Source organism: Eublepharis macularius, chromosome 5 (assembly GCF_028583425.1).
Source record: "Eublepharis macularius isolate TG4126 chromosome 5, MPM_Emac_v1.0, whole genome shotgun sequence".
Taxonomy (NCBI): Eukaryota; Metazoa; Chordata; class Lepidosauria; order Squamata; family Eublepharidae; genus Eublepharis; species Eublepharis macularius.
Window position 1 is genome coordinate 132410890 of NC_072794.1, and position 19875 is coordinate 132430764.

The following is a 19875-nucleotide window of genomic DNA, read 5'->3' on the forward strand; positions in this document are numbered from 1 at the left end:
GCAGTAGATATTTACTAAGAGCCTGAAATGGTTGAAGTGTGAGGAGGAATCATCACAAGCAAAATATGCACAGCAAGGATGAAATTGGTGTAATGTGGGACAAAGCATGCAAACTTAAAGCCTTACAGAAAATGGGTTAGGTGAGAGTGAGGCCTTGTAAGTGGGAAAATGGAAGAGAGAAGCTCAGGCCATATATCTAGCCTTCCTTATTGCAAATTATGTAACATTAGCTTTTTTTTGCCATCAAGTCACAGCCGACTTGTGGCGATCTCATAGGGGTTTTCAAGGCAAGAGACATTCAGAGGTGATCTGCCATTGCTCGCCTCTGCATAACAATTCTAGACTTCTGTAGAGCTGAATGTGTAGCTGAACCTGTCTTAACCAGGAGTTGCTTGATTTTGATGAATCCAAGAATCCAGAGTGACTGTTCCATTGGCACAGTGTATAGATTAATGCATGTTGGGCACACTATTATATGCAGTGAGCATGTTGCAAGGAGAAAACTGCTTATGGGTGCATCAGCAGCCTCTAACTCAGACCATCTTGTGTCAGCTTTAGATGATACACCAGTGTGGCCCTCTTCAGAAATGGATGATTTGTGTCACAGCTACCCATGCTAGAGTACTGATGCTTTATATGTAGGGCTGCCTTTGGAAAGTCTTCAGAATTAGTTCAGAATATGCAGGCAAAGTTATTGACACAATGATCATACTTTATTGGTGCTCTTTCTGTTTCAGTTGTCTCCAGGCACAAAGTTTTAAACTTTGATGCTGTAACAGTTTGAGAATAACAACAACATTTGATTTATATTCTGCCCTTCAGGACAACTTAATGCCCACTCAGAGTGGTTTACAAAGTGTGTTATATTTATCCTCACAACAATCACCCTGTGAGGTGGGTGGAGGCTGAGAGAGCTCCTAGAAGCTGTGACTGACCCAAGGTCACCCAGCTGGCTTCAAGCGGAGGAGTGGGGAATCAAACCCGGTTCTCCAGATTAGAGTCCTGCCACTCTTAACCACAGGGAGTCTGAAGAACCATCTTTACATATATGAGCCTACCTATCTATCAAGATAGTAATTGGAAGTCTTCCTTGGGGGACCTTCCACCTTTAGGAATAAGATAGTTTTCTGTGCCCTACCTATGAAATTCACTTCTGAAGGATGTTCACCCCTCTTTTAGGCGCCGGATGAAGTCCCTCCTGTTTGCTATCTAGATTTCCCTCTCCTCCAGGCATTGCTGTTGTAATTACTGTCTTCATTGTGGCAGAAAGGCAGTATATTTTAAAAATAAAAGTATTTACCCCAAAGCACGCTGCAGGCTGAAATTGAAAGTAGTGTGCCTACTTTTCTGCTTATGTGGCTGCTGAGCAGTACGGTGGAAATTTCCATTGCAGTGTGTTTTCTGCAATGTCTGCCCTCCTGGGGTCTTTAACTAAAATACATTACTTGGAAGTAAGCCCTATTAAACAAAGGTTGCTTAATTTTCAGTACTGTGTTCAGGATCAGGAAGTCGATGTGCACTATGGTGAACATGGTGAACCATGAGCTGCTTACAGGATACTTTTATGTGTATATCTTGTCTGGGATAGGGGAGTTGCTGTCTCTGGGCAACTAGGCAAGGAATAGTGATGGGCTTGCTGGTGAAGAAGCACATAGATTAATGTAGCTAGCTACCATCTCCTCTTCCAGAGTGCCACTGGGCTTTCAGAGAGCTGTTTTGCTGAAATATTCTCTTCAATGCCGTGATGATGGGTGAGATTTATGTAGGGACGGGCCGCTTATTGAGCACTTGCAGGCCCAATAGAAGCATTGTAATTAGTATAATTATAATAGTATAGTATAATAGTATAATTATAATTGGTATACTTGCTTATTTTGCATTTTAAATTTAATATAGAACAAGCACTAAAATGATCAGATATTTATGTGTGAACATTAAGTATAAAAACCACTAATTGCATGTCTTCATGGCCCTGTGTGAGAAGTATTTGTTGCAAACACGCATGTTGGAGTTCTTGGCATGCTTGGAAGATGCTCTTAGGAGTGAGTTGGTAGAAAAAGTGGCTAAGAAAGTGAGCTAAAAATCAGGGACCTTGGTTTGAATCTTACCTCTGCCAGTAGAATCTCCAAGTGGCCTTACGCTTACTTACATATCACAGAAGTACTTGATTTTTCAACATGGCCTCACTGTATGCACAGAACATTGAAAATGAAGTAAGTGTGGATGATGCTGGTTTCAGTGTGGGAGAAGCTCAGCTGCCTTGGCTGGATTGATAGGAACACCTCAAAGGCACCCAAACCATTTATTAATATTCACTTACAATTTTGATCTGTTCTTCAAGATTATCTGTGTTCTTGAAAGTCCTAAGATACAAATAAAAATGGAATGGCTTTCAAATGATGCGAATTCAGCAGGTTGGAAATGAATATTTTCTAATACTAGGAGCTCATGTTAACTTCTCTTTATATTCACTAGAAGAAACAATGTAGATTTAGGGCAATTGTTAAAGCATAGGACTGTTGTGAAAGAGTTATTGTTCTCAAGCACTTCTGCCATGGGCTCATTCTTGACCTTGGGCAACTTTGTATCTTTTTTTAAAAATGCCTTTTATTGAAATTTTCAACATCATTACAAAACAAACAATATAAAGGACATGAAAAAACTAGATAACAATAAAAAAACAAAAAATTTAAAAATCATGAAAAAAGAGGGGAAAAAAACTAATTCGTAGGAATATATACCAATTTTCTATTTTCCATTTGAAGCAACCAAAAGCTGATACATATTCTAAACTAAATTTAAATTTAAGTTTGTATCTCAGCCTCAGTCCTCCATTTGTAAAACATCAGGAACAGCATCCTGTCTCCTTGGATGGAGGGAAAACAAAAGCATTTTAAGGAACTTGGTAAGTTAAGCGTGTGTATAAATTATAAACAGTAGCAGTAATATCAAAAAGCGTGTTTTCTCCTGAACTACATGCCTTTCAAGTGCCTTTGAGACTCAAGCAGTTGAATATTCTAAAGCAGCCTTTGTTACATCTAGGGAAAAAAGAACTACTTTCAAGAATAAGAATAGTCATTCAATGATGACACAGATTGGGTTTGAAGGTAAACACTTTCTGGAAACAGCGCTTTAATGAGTGTAATGTTTTTGCAGCCAATAAAGGGGGAAGTTGCTCTTAAAAATAAAAACAGGAACTGTGAAGCAAAGCTTTAAGTGCCTTCACTTGAGAAGCAAGAGTTCCATTGTGATTTCTCCACATTCTCTTTGTCTTTAAATATCATGCCTCTTATTCTGTGTTTTTTTTTCAGATTCCTTGGGATTCAGAAGTAGACATTTGGTGGCATGACATTATGAAAAATGCTAGCAAAGAGTGTGAGCCTGTTTGGTGTGATGCAGAAGATGAATTGTTTATTCTCTACACTTCTGGATCAACAGGGAAACCAAAGGTATGTTGCTGTATTCTAGGCTAATGTCAAAACGTAGAAGGGTAGACTTGCATGCATATTTATTCACTTGAAATATTTATAGCCCTCTTTTGCCCCCAAAGGGACTCAACATGGCTTTATATATCACTGTATTTACCACTCCCTTGTCTGCTGTGTGTACACTTGTATTCAGACTCCTGCTGCTTACGGTTTTGCTGGGCTGGGGGTAGCAGTGGAATCACAGGGAAGGATGTGTTTACAACGATTTCTCTGTAGTGTGATGTGTGCCAAGTGTTACCAATTAGGTGAAGTATAAACCGCAGACCTGTTCCGGGATAACTACGTACAAGCTTTGTTGGTAACACAGAACAGTTCCTAAGTCTTTGCTGCATGCTATACAGAGGTCAGTTTATTAGTCTCTCTCCCTGAAAATAATTGATGTAATATAATGAATTTATTATCACTGTGAAATAAAATGAAATGGTATGTCCTTGTACTTTATTCTTAAAAATGCAATTCTAACACAGAGCAGTTGAAAAAAAACTATTTGAAGGTGTAACCATTGAATAATTTTAGTGTAGTATCTTAGTTTTATTTCCTGGGGCATACGTTGAGAAAGTAACTCACACTGTAAAACATTATTTCAACATCTAGGGAACAGTCCAGTTTTTGTACAACATTGCTGTTGACTTCTAGCTTCATATACACTCAAAAGGACTAGTTCATCTTCATAAAAGATTTATAGGAGTAATAGCATATAATTATAAATCAGTAATTATCCTTAGGGTGAAGAAAAATTGGTAAAATTTGGGTGTGTCAAGAAGGGGGATCTTTAATGATCTCTAACAGAAACAATGTTGAAATTCTCTCTGATCCTTTTGCTTGTGGTTTTGCAGTGAATCAGCTCAGAAGCTGTTGTGCAAAAAACTCCAAACATGCGCCGTCTGCTCTCCAATCAGTAATAGTGGCCAAAAATATGTCTTCAGTTCTCTACTCCCTGGTTAACATTACTGAGTTGGGTTGTGTTAAGCTATAGGCATGGATGCCATGGCCAAGAGTGCCAGTTGGCTTTACCTCCCAGCAAGTTGATTTATCACCTTAACATCATGTCTGATTATTCTAAATTGGACAGAGAGACTTTTAGAATGTTACCATTATTTAATAACTGTAAAAATGTCACATCACTGTAAATCAATTAAGAGTCCCTATCAGAATTGTACTGGAATAGGCACCAGCACTGCTTCACCTCAGTTAGGAGACTGCCAGTGAACACAGAATAATTACAGAGAAATGTCACTAAGGAGGGCTTTTTTTCAGCAGGAACGCGGTGGAACGGAGTTCCGGAACCTCTTGAAAATGGTCACATGGCTAGTGGCCCCGCCCCCTGATCTCCAGACAGAGGGGAGTTTAGATTGCAATCTAAACTCCCCTCTGTCTGGAGATCAGGGGGCGGGGCCACCAGCCATGTGACCATTTTCTCTGAAGGCAACCCACTGAGTTCCACCACCTCTTTTCCCAGAAAAAAAGCCCTGTCACTAAGTTTTGTGGTGTTCCCCTGTAAAAACTGGTCTCACAAACTCACCTCTTGAACCATCTTAAAAGTAGAGATTTCCTGCTTTTGTTCTGAAGTATTGTTGATATTAATATATTTGATTGTGGTGGGCAAAACAATGCTGCAGTGTGTCCTTTTGTGCCATCTCTTTATGAACACCTTGTGTTCTTTTTTTCAGGGTGTTGTACATACTATAGGTGGATATATGATTTTCACTGCTGCTACATTTAAATATGTGTTTGACCACCATCCTGAGGACATTTACTGGTGCACAGCTGACATTGGATGGATAACTGGCCATTCCTACCTCACATATGGGCCTTTGGCAAACGGGGCAACCAGTATTTTAGTAAGTTCTGTGATGTGAGATACAGGTGTATGGGAAGGGGATACTTTCTGAACTGGAGACAAGAAGTCTGAATGCCTTGACAGCAATTGAATTTGTATGTCATCTCAGGGTGATGTGCTTATATCAATGTCCAAAAATATCCTCTTCAATGGCTTGGAGCCAGAGAGAATAGTTAAGCAATGTTGATATCTAAAGATGAATGTGACTTCTAATGCCATATCTTGTACAGAAATTCATGCTGTCCAGAGCAAAGGAGATGAGTTTCATGTTCTGTGACAGTCTCATAAAACAAAGTGCCATACTGTCTCCATTTTTCTTTCTGCCATTCTTCTATTGGGTGCATTCTCCTGAGCAACTAATCTGAGTTTGAAGCACCTGCTTTTGCTAGTTTGAGCTAGATGGTGATACTGGTCCCAGATAACATTTGTGTTGATCACTATTATTTGGACTGCAGGACTGCATTTTGCACCGAGTACTGGAAGTAACAGTGGAAGTGGTTCTTGCTAATAATTGTGTCTCCTGCTCAGTTTGAAGGGCTTCCCATTTACCCAGATGTTGGCCGCATGTGGAGCATCATTGACAAATACAAGGTGACCAAGTTCTACACAGCACCCACCGCCATCCGCCTCCTTATGAAGTATGGAGAAGAACCTGTTAGGAAGTAAGCATGACTTCAGGAGAAGTGGAAAGTGGATATGAACATTTGAAGCTGCCTCATACTAAGTTAGACCATTGGCCCATCTAACTCAATATTGTTTACTCTGACTGGAGCAGCTATCTGAAGTCTGGGATAGAAAGACCTCTTCAGCAGTGCTCTGTCATTTAACCAAAGACCTCTTCAGCAGTGCCTGCTGCCTGAGATTTTTAACTGGAGATGGCAGGGATTCCATCTGGAATCTTCTGCATACAAATTAACAGGGGTTTCTCACAGATAGCCCATGAGCTACTGATGGTAGCTTGCTGGCTGCTGCAGAATAGTTCGCATATCCCCTAGAAAACCCAGGAGAAGATTGCAAAAGTATTTGCCCTAGGCTTTTAAAAAAGCTTTTATTTCATAGAATATTTCCCTGTGCTGCTTAGCCAATAGCTTCATTTCTGGGCTTTTTCTAGTCTGTGTCCCTTTTCTAGGACAGAATAAAACTTGGTAGCATGCCAGGGGAGGAAGTACCTCAGGATATTTTTCGTTGCTCAGAAGTAGCTCTCTTTAAAGAAAAGGTTGGTGACTTGTGCTCTATCATTTAACCACAGACTCCCCGGCGTGCATTTAGAATAATACTGCTCTAGATTGGGGCAAAGGAAACTACCCCAGTCTTTACCCCTGCGTTTTGAGTGAATGTTTAGTTTTATCCTTCAGTTTTGTATTATGTAACCATCTAAAGAAAGGTAGAAGGGAATAATACACTTGGCTGGAACTTAGTTTGAGCCCTGCTACTGCAGGTGCTAGAAAACATTGCCTGAACCTCAGCCAGATAACTGTGCTTGCCATTGCTATCTGTTGGCATGCCACTCTATGTACTGTTTTATGTACATGGAAATTTTGGGGTTTCTAGAACTGCTGTATAAGGCTAGTGAGTATCCCCTGTGAGTTCTGTGTTTCATACGAAAAGGGGTGTTTTTTTTGTTTCTTTTTAAAACACACGTTTCCTACGGCAGGTACAGCAGGAAGTCTCTGAAGGTGTTAGGAACGGTTGGGGAACCAATAAACCCAGAAGCTTGGCTGTGGTACTATAGGGTTGTGGGAGAAGAGAGATGCCCTATAGTGGATACCTTCTGGCAGACAGAAACAGTGAGTTCTTTTGCTTGTTTGTCAGTGTGAATGCTTCGATTTCCCTTCTCTCTTCCAAGCATTGGATGTTGGGATTGCATCTGCAAACTTGTACTGTCTGTCTGTCGCAGAACTGTAGCTTAGAAATGCCTGGGCATTTTGGGGAACCTGTTGTTCCCCAAACCTGTCTCCCAGCTCTTGCCTCTAGTTTTTCTAATAAACTGCTAATAAGAGCACTCCATAGACCCATGCCAAATCCATATACCCACTCCATCATCCCCAGCTTTTTTGCTTTCTTCTTCTGTTTCCTTTTCTTTCCTCTTTTTCTCAACCCTGTATAATTTCTCTTTCTGCTTTGTGGCCTTCATTTAGATATATGAACCAGCATGTTGAGAACTAACTTTCTGCTCTCTTCGGACTGTAAAACGTTTAGGTGGGTCCTTTCAGTCTGAAGAAACGGGTATTTTCATTCTCATTCTTTGTTTCCTCCTCCAGGGTGGCCATGTGTTGACTCCTCTCCCTGCCGCCATACCTATGAAGCCAGGCTCTGCAGTGAGTATGGCAGTTGCTAGTTCTTTTCTGTTTGAGTTGCAGTGCTCTTTCTTCCGATTAATTGTTGACTTGGGGATTGCTCCGGGTCAGGGGGCACCGGTTCTGCACAGTACTACTCTCAAGAACATGCAGCGGAAACAGCAGACAGCAATATGAATGGCGGCGGGGTGTCCATGTTTAAAACACATTCTAAGGCAAACCTGGTATGGGGTGATTGTGTGTTAATAGACTTTCCTTCTCAGAAGCCAGCTTGAATGCTGAACAGCAACATTGGCCGTCTTAAAGTCTGGAGATCTTGCTCATTTCTAGGCTAGCTTCCCTTCCCAAGTCCAGCTCCTTTGTCCTTTTTCTGGTGTTAAGCTTGTATTTTTTCAATTCTTCAAAATTCTGTTATGACTATTCTGTGGCAGACATTCCCTTTCTTTGGGGTGGTTCCTGCAGTGCTGGATGAAGCTGGGGAAGAGCTGGAAGGAGAAGCAGAAGGCTACCTGGTGAGAAGTTCTTGTTATTGCTACCTAAATCCAATCAGTGATGGAAGTGTGTTATGAGCGATGGAGTATAATTCCCATTTTGCAAAAGCCTGTTCATGCACCCTCTGTCCCATGGCACCATTCTTGTGCTGTAGTGGCTTTTATCTGCCTGGTGTGGTGATCTTGGTTTTTGAGTGTGACAGCACTTCAGCACTGTAATAGCATTGACCTGGTCTTGGATTAGATCAGAGTTTCCTTCCGGGAAAAGAGAAGATTTAGAATATTGGCGCTGTGATTTCACAAAAGGGCTTTCAAGTAGCGTTCCGTGGAACATGTTGGTAGAATGCACTGTGGCTCAGAGCAGAGTTATAGTGACTAAAGGCAATGGGGGTGATGAGAGAGAGTTGTTGCTTGAACATTGTCCAGTTTTTGGCTGTTGCACATCAGTTTATGAAAGTTGAAACCATTCTGCCTGTGTTTAATGGTTGCATTATAGAGAGCAAGCCAAGAGCGCTGGGCATCATTGCCAAGGGTGCAAACATAGGGTTCTGCTGCTCTCCACACACTGAGCACAGTGTGCTTGGAACTGTGCTGTGAGACTGAGTAAGGCATCATGGCAGTGGGGTGACATACTTCTTGTAATTTTTCTCCAACAAGAAGCTCAAAATTATCTTACAAGGTAGGTTAGGCTGAGAAATGATGACTTATCCAAGTGAGCTATGTGGTTGAGTGAGAATTTGAACTTACTCTTCTCATGCCAAATCCACCCCACTGTCCATACTATCACATCCCTCCCTCTTCATATGGCTAAGTGATCAGTATGAAGGTCCAGAAGCAGAGGTTGCACATAGCCAGGTAGATACATGATTTTTTTGTGAAAGGAGAAATGGTTTGGAAGCTGTGCATTCTACTTGTCTTCACTTTTTAATAAAGTCTCTTCTCTATCCTCTCCTTTAGGTTTTTAAGCAACCCTGGCCTGGAATAATGCGCACCGTGTACAAAAATCACCAGCGATTTGAGACCACTTATTTCAAGAAGTTTCCTGGTTACTATGTGACCGGAGATGGTAAGGCTCCAACACAACATCCTGCAGCCAGAGATATTCATGTTTTAGCGAGCTTGCTCTCTACTAATGTGGAAGAGTGAATCATTAGCTACAAGAGGCTTTGCACACTTCCTTGCAGTGGCTCATTCCATTTCCAGTGTCATCATCTGAGTTGAACCTTTTTTCTAATGTGGATGCAAAACTAGCTCTGTGTGTTGGCAAGTTGATATAGAATCATAGAGTCGGAAGGGACCTCTGGGGTCATCTAGTACAACCCTCTGCACAATGCAGGAAATTCACAACTACCTCCCCTCCCCACACCCCCAGTGACCCCTGCTCCATGCACCGAAGATGGCAAAACACTGTCAGGATCCCTAGCCAAACTGACCTGGGGAAAATTGCTACCTGGTCCCAAGGTGGCAATCAGACTTACCCTAGGCATGTAAAAAGGGGCCACGAGAACTAAGCACTCATGTAACCCTTCCTGCCCTCCCTCTCATGACCTGCCCAGGTTCACAGAATATTTGGCTTTTGTGAAGGCTTAAATTTGTTTTGAATGCTAGAGCTTAGCTTGAAACATGTAATGTAATGAGCAAGGCCTTCAAATTAGATCTCTTTTCTCCTTCTCTCCCATTAATCTTGGCCTGAATTCCCTTATAGCTGAGGTTAAGGAACTGAATTTCCCTAGGAAGACTCTAGGCCCTAGCATTTCCCCTATATTTATTTTTTTTCATAATACCTTTTAAAATGATAGTATTATCTTTGTTCTTTCTTTTTAACTCAGTCTTTTTTACTGTTCTGTTTTCTTCTGTGTGCTTAGTGCACTGTGCTACAATAACCCCCCAGTCCAACCTACATGCTTTTTCCTGTTTGGCTTCCTTATACTGTACAATTTATTGTTCCTTTCTCCAGGCTGCAAAAGAGATAAAGATGGTTATTATTGGATCACAGGTCGAATTGATGACATGTTGAATGTTTCAGGCAAGTCCTCCAATATTTGTGGAAAGTGGTGGTGGGGGGCTACTTGAAAACTAACAGAAACATGGCAAAGTTCATAATATCTTCAAGCTTTTGGGTATGAAATATTTCCTCCTTCAGTAGGTTTTCAGTCATTGTTGAAAAGTATAAAGTAGAGCAGATGGAAAGGATATCCAGGAGCAGCATTGGGTACACCAGTTGTGCTAAATGGGGACATGATCCCACCAAAGTTGAGCCATTTTGAATCCTGCTGATTTTGAATGGTGAGAGTCAGCGTAGGCATTGAGTTCTCAAAATGATTAGGACTCTGAGAAGTAAACACTGAAATCCCTGAAAACGATGTCATTGCTTCTGTTATGTGTATCTGTTTCAATCTAGTTTAGAAATAGATACGTTTAATTTTGTACAATGATTGTCGAAATTCCTGTAATGTGTTTTCATTGCCTAGTGGGCAGATTACCTTGCATTAGAAATATCATCTGTAGGATAAACTTTTCTTCTGTCAGATAAATCCTTAGGCATACAGAGATACCTGGAAATAATACACCCATTAGAATTGCTATTCCAATAAGCTACAGTAAAGGCATTCACCTTCATAAAATGCATTTGAATTGACTCTTTTCCCACCACAGTCTAACAGAACATTATCATGTGAAGTATCCATATTAACTAAAGATTCAATCAAAGGATTTCCTTGTTTGTTTCAGGGGGTTTGTTGTTGTTGTACTATCTCCTTGACCAGCATAATCCAAAATTTAGGTACGTGGGGAATTTGCTGACATTCAGCCAATATTATCATAGCAAAAAGGAGTTCCTTGAGCTCCAGCCTCTAAGCTGGGACTCAACTGCCCCTCTCATTGTGCAACATCTTTTAATATCTGTGAACCAGTATAATGTGGTGGATGGCTGTGGGTCAGTGGCAGAGCATCTGTTTTGCCTGCAGAAGGTCCCAAGTTCAATCTCCAACAAAAAGGAACAAGTACAAAGTCATATCAAAGACCCTTGCTTGACATCCCGGAAAGCTGCTGCCATTCAAAGCAGACAAGATTTACTTTGACCAATAGTCTGACTTGGTATAAGGCATCTTCATGTGTTTCAGATCCAGAGGAGTTAGCCGTGTTAGTCTGTAGTTGCAAAATAGTAAAAAGTCCAGTAGCACCTTTAAGACTAACCAACTTTTTTGAGGCATAAGCTTTCAAGAATCACAGCTCAGAGCTGTGATTCTTGAAAACTTATGGCTCAATAAAATTGGTTAGTCTTAAAGGTGCTACTGGGCTTTTTACTTCATGTGTTTTGTGTTTAGTGTTGGATCAGGACTGGAGAGGCCTGTGTTCAAATCCTCATTCAGCTAAGAAGATTATTGGGTGATGCTGGACTGTCCACTCTTTTTCAGAGTTGCCTATCCAACAGGGTTGTTAGGATAAAATTGGAGGAGGCGAGAACAGTGTATGCTGCAATGAACTCCTTGGTGGAAGAATGGGAAAAAATGTCAGAGAAATGATTGTGAAGATGCCTTGTGACTCAGGCCAGCTCATTTCTTCTTGCTTGCAGGGCATTTGCTTAGTACTGCGGAAGTCGAATCAGCTCTGGTAGAACACTCTGCTGTTGCGGAGGCAGCCGTCGTAAGCCACCCGCATCCGGTGAAGGGAGAGTGCCTCTACTGTTTTGTGACTCTAAGGGATGGTCACGAATTCACAAAGACTTTGATGGAGGAACTGAAGAAGCAAGGTGACCATGGTAGACCTTCCCTTGTTGCTTGACTGAGTGAAGGGCATCCATCAGGCAGGATGGGGTAAAGTTTCATGGGGTTAAAAGACTTTGGGTGCAGGAGCACAGGTATTGCACAACATAGTTGATGTTTTGTTAACCTGTTCAGCAAAAAAGAGCCCCTGTGATAGCTGAGAAGTGAATTTTCCTCTGATTGGAAAGAGACCATTCAGCTCTGGCATGATCTTTCTCAGATCAACCCTGCCCTGTAACAATTCTCTCTCATCCTTGCTGACAAGGCATTTTTTAAATAAAAGGGTCATCTCAGTTCTTCCAGAAGCTAAAATTAGCTTTGCTGGCCTTGTTGCTTCCCACGTGGTGCCTTCTTTGCTAGCTGGCAGCCGGTCAGAATGCACAAGGCAGGCTGATTGCCCCATGAACAGGGCATGGGTTCTGTAAAGGTGGCATATGCACAGCAGCCTTCCAGCTCCCATTGCCAGAGTTGTTGCTGGCCAGTCTCCAAGGTTGCCCTTGATATTTTGGGCAATTGCCTAGCTGTGCTGTTATATGACAGCAGTAACTAAATGAACTATGAACTATCTTTTAATGAGGAAAGGTTTCCCAGAGCTTCTTTATATTAGGTGTGGGAAGTAAGAATGTGCCTGTAAGTGGTAGTTACTCCCTGAATGATTCCTGCGTAGTGGTATGTCTCTCATTTTGCTATAGTAGCCTTTAATCATGGCCAGGAATTTGGAAGGGAAAATGAAACTTTGGAGTTCTGCAGTGTTAATAAAGATGCTTAGCACTTTTAAGACTCCAAAACAGGGTGCCATTCATCTAGCTGTTACAGGAACTTGTGCTTAAAGGTACATCATTTTTAAGCTTTGAGAATATATGGCTGTTGAGATTAGAGGCTTCCAAAGTGTCTGTTCTGGGAGATCTTGAGATTCTTCAGTGGGAGACTCACTAGACGAGTTCTTACCAGTGGAAGGAAGCGTGCATTGTGCACAGCTACACATGGAATTGAATAGGAACCTTGGAACCTTTGAATGTGCCCCAGATTTCTGTGTATTGCTCAGCACTTCCATGTTTTTGAGGAAATGAATGATTGCTTAACTGGAAATAGAAAACTCTGAGGGAAGAACCTTCCACGAGAGCCACTGTAATGTAGCAGTTATATTGTCACACTAGGATCTGGGAGACCCAGGTTTGAATCCCTATTCTGCCATGGAAGCTTGCTGGGTGACATTGGGCCAGTCACACTCTCTTAGCTTAACCTCTCACAGGATTATGGTGAGAATGGAGGAGAAGACGTAAGCTGCTTTGGGGTTCCCATTGAGGAGAATAGTGGGGTATAAAGAAAGTAAATAAATAATTTCAACCCCAAAGGGGAAACAAAGGAAGAGTTTGTATGATAACTTTCTAAAGTTTAGTGTTGCAGATGTTCTCCAAGCCTTCCTCCTGTGTATAATGGGATATCCAAGTCCAAAGGTGGAGTGTTTACTTCTTCCTTTAAAAACCTAGGTCAGATTTTTCATCTTCCAGCACGGGTAATGTGTGGGGGGGGATTTGTTCAATAGTATCTCTTTACTTGGTGGGATGTCAGTGCTTTGTGCAGTTACTGTTTGTTTCCAGCTGATTTAAGGAGGCAAGCCTTTTATCATGCTTCCTGTTCTGATAGGATTTGATTTCCTCAAGCCTCTTGTATGAAATGCGCTGAGCAGATCAAGCTGTAGCAGTTAACATCAGTCTCTCCATTGCAGTTAGAGAAAAGATTGGACCTATTGCAACTCCAGACTATATTCAGCATGCTCCTGGTCTGCCTAAAACCCGTTCAGGTATGATTTTGATTTCTCTGTTTCATGGAGCTAGGAAGCACAGCTCTAGTGAAATAATTCTAGTGAAATAATTCTAGATTGTTGCTAGTGCTTGAATGTTCCTTTCTTTCCCTTTTGTAGCAGGATTTGGCAAGCTCATAAAGTTGTCAGTAAAGGCACAGTTCTTCCTAGTTTAACCTAAAGGATGTGTGCAAAACCACAGCCAGGCAAAATCCTCCTTCTTCTCCTTTGGGCTTGGGTGCATTTATCATGCATGAGAATAGGTTTTGAATGGTAGGAAGGATTGCAAGCAGGCCCTGAGGGAGCAGGCTTGATGCCTGTATAGATTAAAGCAAGGGAATTTGCATGCAGCCACTCCAGGGCTCGGTAAAACTTGCTTCGGGTCAGTTTCTTCTTCAAAGAAGTGTGTGGCTTCCTTCTTTGGTGTGCTTTTAGAATACTTTGGTGTGTGTGTGTGTGTGTTATGTGCTGTCAAGTTGCCTCCGACCTATGGCGACCCTATGAATGAAAGATCTCCAAAATGTTCTATCTTTAACAGACTTGCTCAAATCCTGCAGCTGAAGGACGTGGCTTCTTTTATTGAGTCAAGTCATCTCGTTTTAGGTCTTCCTCTTTTCCTGCTGCCTTCCACTTTTCCTAGCATTATTGACTTTTCCAGAGAATCTTGTCTTCTCATAATGTGACCAAAGTACGATAGCTTCAGTTTTGTCATTTTAGCTTCTAGGGAGAATTCAAGCTTGATTTGATCTAGTACCCACTTATTTGTCTTTTTGGCTGTCCTTGTATCCGCAAAACTCTCCTCCTGTACCACATTTCAAATGAATCAATTTTCTTCCTGTCAACTTTCTTTACTGTCCAGATTTCACATCCATACATGGCAATGGGGAATACCATAGTTTGGATTATCTTGATCTTGGTTCCCAGAGAGACATCTTTATCTTTAAGGATCTTATCTAGCTCCCTCACAGCTGCTCTTCCAAGCCTCAATCTTCTTCTGATTTCTTCATTGCAGTCCCCCTGTTGGTTGATGATTGAGCCAAGGAATAGAAAATCTTGAACAACTTCAATTTCCTCATTGTTAACTTTAAAATTGTGTAATTCCTCGGTAGTCATTATTTTTGTCTTCTTGATGTTCAGTTGTAATCCTGCTTTGGCACTTTCTCCTTTAACCTTCATCAGTAGTCATCCCTATTTTTTGCTAGTAATGTGGTGTCATCTGCATATCTCAAATTGTTAATGTTCCTTCCACCAATTTTCACTCCACCTTCTTCTAGATCTAATCTACCTTTCCTTATGATATGCTCTGCATAGAGGTTGAACAGGTAGGGAGATAATATGCATCCTTGTCTGACACCCTTGCCAACTGGAAACCATTCTGTTTCCCTATATTCTGTCCTGACAGTAGCCTCTTGTCCAGAGTACAGGTTACACATCAAAACAATGTTGTGGCACTCCCGTTTCTTTTAAGACTCTCCATGATCCACACAATCAAAAGCTCTGTTGTAATCTATAAAGCACAGGCTGATTTTCTTCTGAAATTCCTTGGTGTATTCCATTAGCCCTCGTAAATTTGCAATGTGATCTCTGGTGCCTCTTCCTTTTCTGAATCCAGCTTGAACATCGTTCCATATATGGTAAGAGTCTTTGCTGTATAATTTTGAGCATCACTTTGCTTGCATGGGAAATTAACGCGATTGCCCAATAGTTGCTGCACTTCTTGGCATCCCCTTTTTGGGGAATTGGAATGTAGACTGAGTGTTTCCAGTCTGTGGGCCATTGTTTTGTTTTCCATATTTGTTGACATATTCTTGTTAAGATTCTGATGGACTCCATTTCTGTAGCTTGAAATAGCTCTATCGGTATTCCATCTACTCCAGGTGCTTTGTTTCTCTCAATTGCTTTGAGTGCAGCTTTTACTTCACTTTCTAGGATTTCTGGTTCATCAAAAGATTTTGTCAAAAGTGTCTGTCATCCTTCCATCTCTTTTGTATAGTTTTCAGTGTATTGTTTCCATCTTTCCTTTATTTTGTCCTGATCAGATACTGTATTGCTATGTTGATCCTTCAGCATCCCAAGCCGTGGCTTGAATTTCCCTTTGATTTCTCAGATCTTTTGGAACAAGTCTCTTGTTCTTCCTTTTTTGTTGTTCTCTTCTATTTCTTTGCACTGGTTATTATAATAGATTTCTTTGTCTCTGCATGCAAGCCGCTGAAAAGCTGTATTTAGATTTTTGACCCTATTTCTGTCTGCTTTTGCTTCTCATCTACCTTTAGCAATTTTAAGAGTTTCCTCAGTCATCCATTTAGGCTTCTCCTTTCTTTTGGCTACAGGAATAGTCTTTGTACATTCTTCCTTGATAATATCTCTGGTTTCAGTCCATAGTTCTTCTGGCTCATGATCAATTAAACTTAGTATTGCAAATCTGTTTCTTACCTGGTCTTTTAATTCTTCAGGAATATTATTTAGATTGTATTTTGGTGCTACGATTCTTTTAGTGTTTCTCTTCAGCTTTATTATAATTTTTGATATTAGCAACTCATGATCTGTATCACAATCAGCTCCTGGTCTTGTTTTAGCTGAGAGAATAGAGTGTCTCCATATTCTGCTTCCAATTATGTAATCTGTTTGGTTCCTGTATTGGTCACCTGGTGATTTCCACGTATACAATTGTCATTTTGGTTGCCTGAAGCATGTATTAGCAATGAACAGGTTGTTGGCTTCACAAAATTCTATGAGCCGCTCTCCTGCTTCATTTTGTGATCCTAATCCAAATTTTCCAACTATGTTTCCAACCCTATGATGAGACAACCCAAAATGAAAAAAGAATACTTTGGTAGCTGATTCGTTTCTGGAACTGCCAGGCTAGGAAGAATTAGCTAATAAATCCCAGCTCTATTCTGAACTTTAGTTCTTCTCAGAGATTAGAATCTTGCATTTCTTTAGGATTAGAGTTCAGAATCACACTGTGTGTCAGCTGTGAGTTGTGCTAAAGTGCCCAGGTCCTAAAATCCTGCATAACTAGTTGCCCAAGTATCACAGGGTTCCCCCCCCCCAATAATGACATATAACTGATGCTGGGCTACCATTTCTTTACAGGTAAAATTATGCGGCGAGTATTAAGGAAGATTGCCAAAAATGATCGGGAGCTGGGAGATACCTCAACTGTGGCAGACCCAGCGGTTATAAACCACCTTTTCAACAATAGGTGTGAAACAATACTGTAGCAAGGTCATACCAGAGAAAAGAGCAGCAGAACAGGAAACTTGGCGAGAAAATGGGCCCCATCCACACAATGACTGTATTCTTCAAGGCAGAAAAGTTGCCCCAAGCTGAGCAGAATGTAAGATACTGTAAATGAAGAGAAGAAACTGGTGCTCCAAGATCCAGTCCTTATGTTGTATTGTAGCTGTCTGTGTCCCTGCAGAATTGTGTGCATTATGTTGTAGACCAATACTGCAAATATCTGAAATTCCAGCCTCATTCATGTTGTGCAGAACAACTTAATATTTTAACCATTTCATAGGTTTTCTGGTTTTATTTTTATTTTTTAACCTGTTGCAACGGACAGAATTTAGAAAGCACAGGTATTTATCTGGAAACATGGCCTTGCTCCTGAACTGTATTTACAGGCCTCCAAAAGCCTTGGAAAACCAACAGACTGGTCAGGTACCCTCATGCTGAGGCAGAGTTATTGGAACAAAACTTTTAGCAATCTGGCATTTAGTTTAAAAATCTCTGAATAGTACTCTGGCTGTGTGTCATAGACTATGGGAACTTTTAGAGAATTGTCATGAAACTGTCACATTGGAAAAACATTAACTTTACTTGATTTTAGTCTGGAGTTAACTGTTGGTGGCTGTAAATCTTCCTTCCCAAGGGGGGCAGTGTGTCTAGGTATTTGGGGGTTTTGTAGCATGAAGAGTTTGTATGTAAGTGCATAGCTGAATTTTCCCAGAGAATTGTTCCTTACTGTTGGTGGATATTATTTGCAGGAGGTGATAGCCATGAAATGCTGAGTTCAGCATCTGGCTGTTCTGTACAGAGGCTGGCTCTCAGATTTGCTGTGGGGTTGTTGCAATGCTGGAACTGGTTGAATCTGAACAGTAAGAGGACTCTTCATTCAAGTGGTATGTTGTAGATATCCAAGGAACTTTAAAGCAGCATCAATTCAGCGATGTCCTTCTCCATGTGAGGCACACAGTTACATGGGGAAAAGTGTGAATTGTGTTGTATATGGATAATCATAGTGATTCTTGTTGGCGATTGTGACAGCTAGAAAGAACTACTGCAATTGTGGAAATTACTTCCAACTATATAGCCAATTTATGCTTCTGTTTCTTCACATGATGGTGCATGTGTGACCAAAAACAAGATGCTTGCTTGTGAGGGGGGAAAATACCCCTGTGTACTAGCCCGTGCAAGAGGTATCCTTTCTCAGAGTCAGAGGAATACAGCCATAGTTGACAACCCACCAAAGTCATCATGAAGGTCAGCAAAATTTGGTCCTTCTTGGATGTTCAGTTCCTCAATGAGGTGGCATAGAAAAAAATGATCAAATCAGGTGTAGGAGGAAATGTGATGCAAGTGACTAATGGAGGAAACAAACCCCTCTAGTAAATACAGATGACAAGGATAATCTTCATGTTTCAGCAAACTAATAAAAGTATACAATTGCAATAACTGACGATTAGTGAATGATCTGAGGGTGTGCTTCCTCTGTGACTTTGTATGGGAAAAGCCATGCTTGTAAACTTCTATCAAAAGCTAGGTGTTAAATCTTGGCTTTGATAGCAGTGTTGTACCATCCAAAATTGTCTGCTTTGCCCATGTAATAGTTTGCAAATTGAAACTGCCTAAAACAGTACATCCCACAAACCATATCTTTGAGACGATGAATATTGCCCTGATCTTGGCTCATCTCTCATTCCTTACCTGCTGTTTCGTATTGTAAATGCACTTGTCTGGTCTGCAACATCTGTGTATATTTAACCCCCATAATTCTACAGCATTAAAGCTAGGCCAGTGGCTGCTATGTGCTGTTAATAGGAAACAAGTCCTTTACTTTTAATCTTGGTCCGATATGTATTTTTGGTTGGAAAATGGCTAGATTTGTTTTTAATTGAAATAAAAATCAAAGAAATAAACCTATAAATACTTGAAGGATGTGTATGGTTTTTTTATGGGAGCCCTATCCAGTTCTTGTTTTGTAAAACAAAATTCAGGTCATTGTGAAACTTAGACCAGGATTTGCAGACTTTTTGCAGTGTGTCATAGCTTATGCCCTTTTCAGTTCCTGTGTCAGTGCTATTTTGATGAACATGTGTGAATGTAACTGGTGTGTGGGGGGAGGATCCACCTGTGGTTTCCTAAGAATTTGTCCTTTCATAAGGAACCCTTGCTTAGATTTGGGACTGGACATAAGCAGCATTAGCTCCTCCCCCATACAAGCAGCATTGTTTGGTTGAAATTTGAACCTAACCTGCAGCAGTCAGTTTAGTGTTCAGTAGAATTAGGTTCATTTATTCTAATTGTTCCATTTCCATGCCTAATGGAGGGAAATTGGGAGATAGGGACATTCCTGGATCTGAGCAATACTTGTCAACCTAAAGTTTCAGATTTCTGGGTTTGTACTGTGAAACAGATTTTGGTTTTAAAACGATTTTGCTTCAATTTCACTAAGGTTACTGGCCATACATGTATGACCATTTGGAATGAAATTTGTGTATCAAGCAATGCTGTGAAATACTTAAAAGTACTGTACTTGTAACAATGAATACAATGAGGATTTCACATCCAGTATCAGCTTACATTTAAAAACATTTGATCTGTTTGTTGCAAATATTCTATTTCTAACAGTTGCATATCACAGACTGAAGCTGCACACAGAACTTTACAAATCACTCAAGAGATGTGCTAACACCCCATACAGTATACAAGTAAACTTGCATTGTTGCATTAAATGTGGGCTGTTCAAAATATGTCTCGAAGGACAACTTGTTGCAGTCACACTAAGGAGGCAGTTGGTTCAAAGATGCTGTATTTGAAAAGGATATGTCCACACACACTGTGGGGCTAACCTTGAAGGTAACTCAAACTTCATCTTGTGCAAAAACATGGCAGCTAGTCTGTTAGTTGGTGTAGGCTACTGTGAGCAAATTATGCCTATTTATTTTCAGGTTCAATTCAAGGTT

The 19875-nt window shown here is 40.8% G+C and overlaps 1 protein-coding gene across 2 annotated transcripts in view; it reads left to right on the top strand.

Moving 5' to 3' along the window:
* ACSS2 (acyl-CoA synthetase short chain family member 2) overlaps positions 1 to 18844 on the top strand; it is a 57995-nt gene extending 39151 nt beyond the window's left edge. For both annotated transcript variants that reach the window (XM_054979167.1, XM_054979168.1), the window contains 11 exons: positions 3312 to 3449; positions 5159 to 5329; positions 5857 to 5990; positions 6983 to 7115; positions 7590 to 7646; positions 8057 to 8137; positions 9074 to 9182; positions 10074 to 10142; positions 11691 to 11867; positions 13610 to 13684; positions 16781 to 18844. In XM_054979167.1, the coding sequence (XP_054835142.1) occupies positions 3312 to 3449; positions 5159 to 5329; positions 5857 to 5990; positions 6983 to 7115; positions 7590 to 7646; positions 8057 to 8137; positions 9074 to 9182; positions 10074 to 10142; positions 11691 to 11867; positions 13610 to 13684; positions 16781 to 16908 (1272 nt within the window). In that variant the 3' untranslated portion in view covers positions 16909 to 18844. The remainder of the gene's footprint in view (positions 1 to 3311; positions 3450 to 5158; positions 5330 to 5856; positions 5991 to 6982; positions 7116 to 7589; positions 7647 to 8056; positions 8138 to 9073; positions 9183 to 10073; positions 10143 to 11690; positions 11868 to 13609; positions 13685 to 16780) is intronic.
* Positions 18845 to 19875: the final 1031 nt, after the last annotated feature.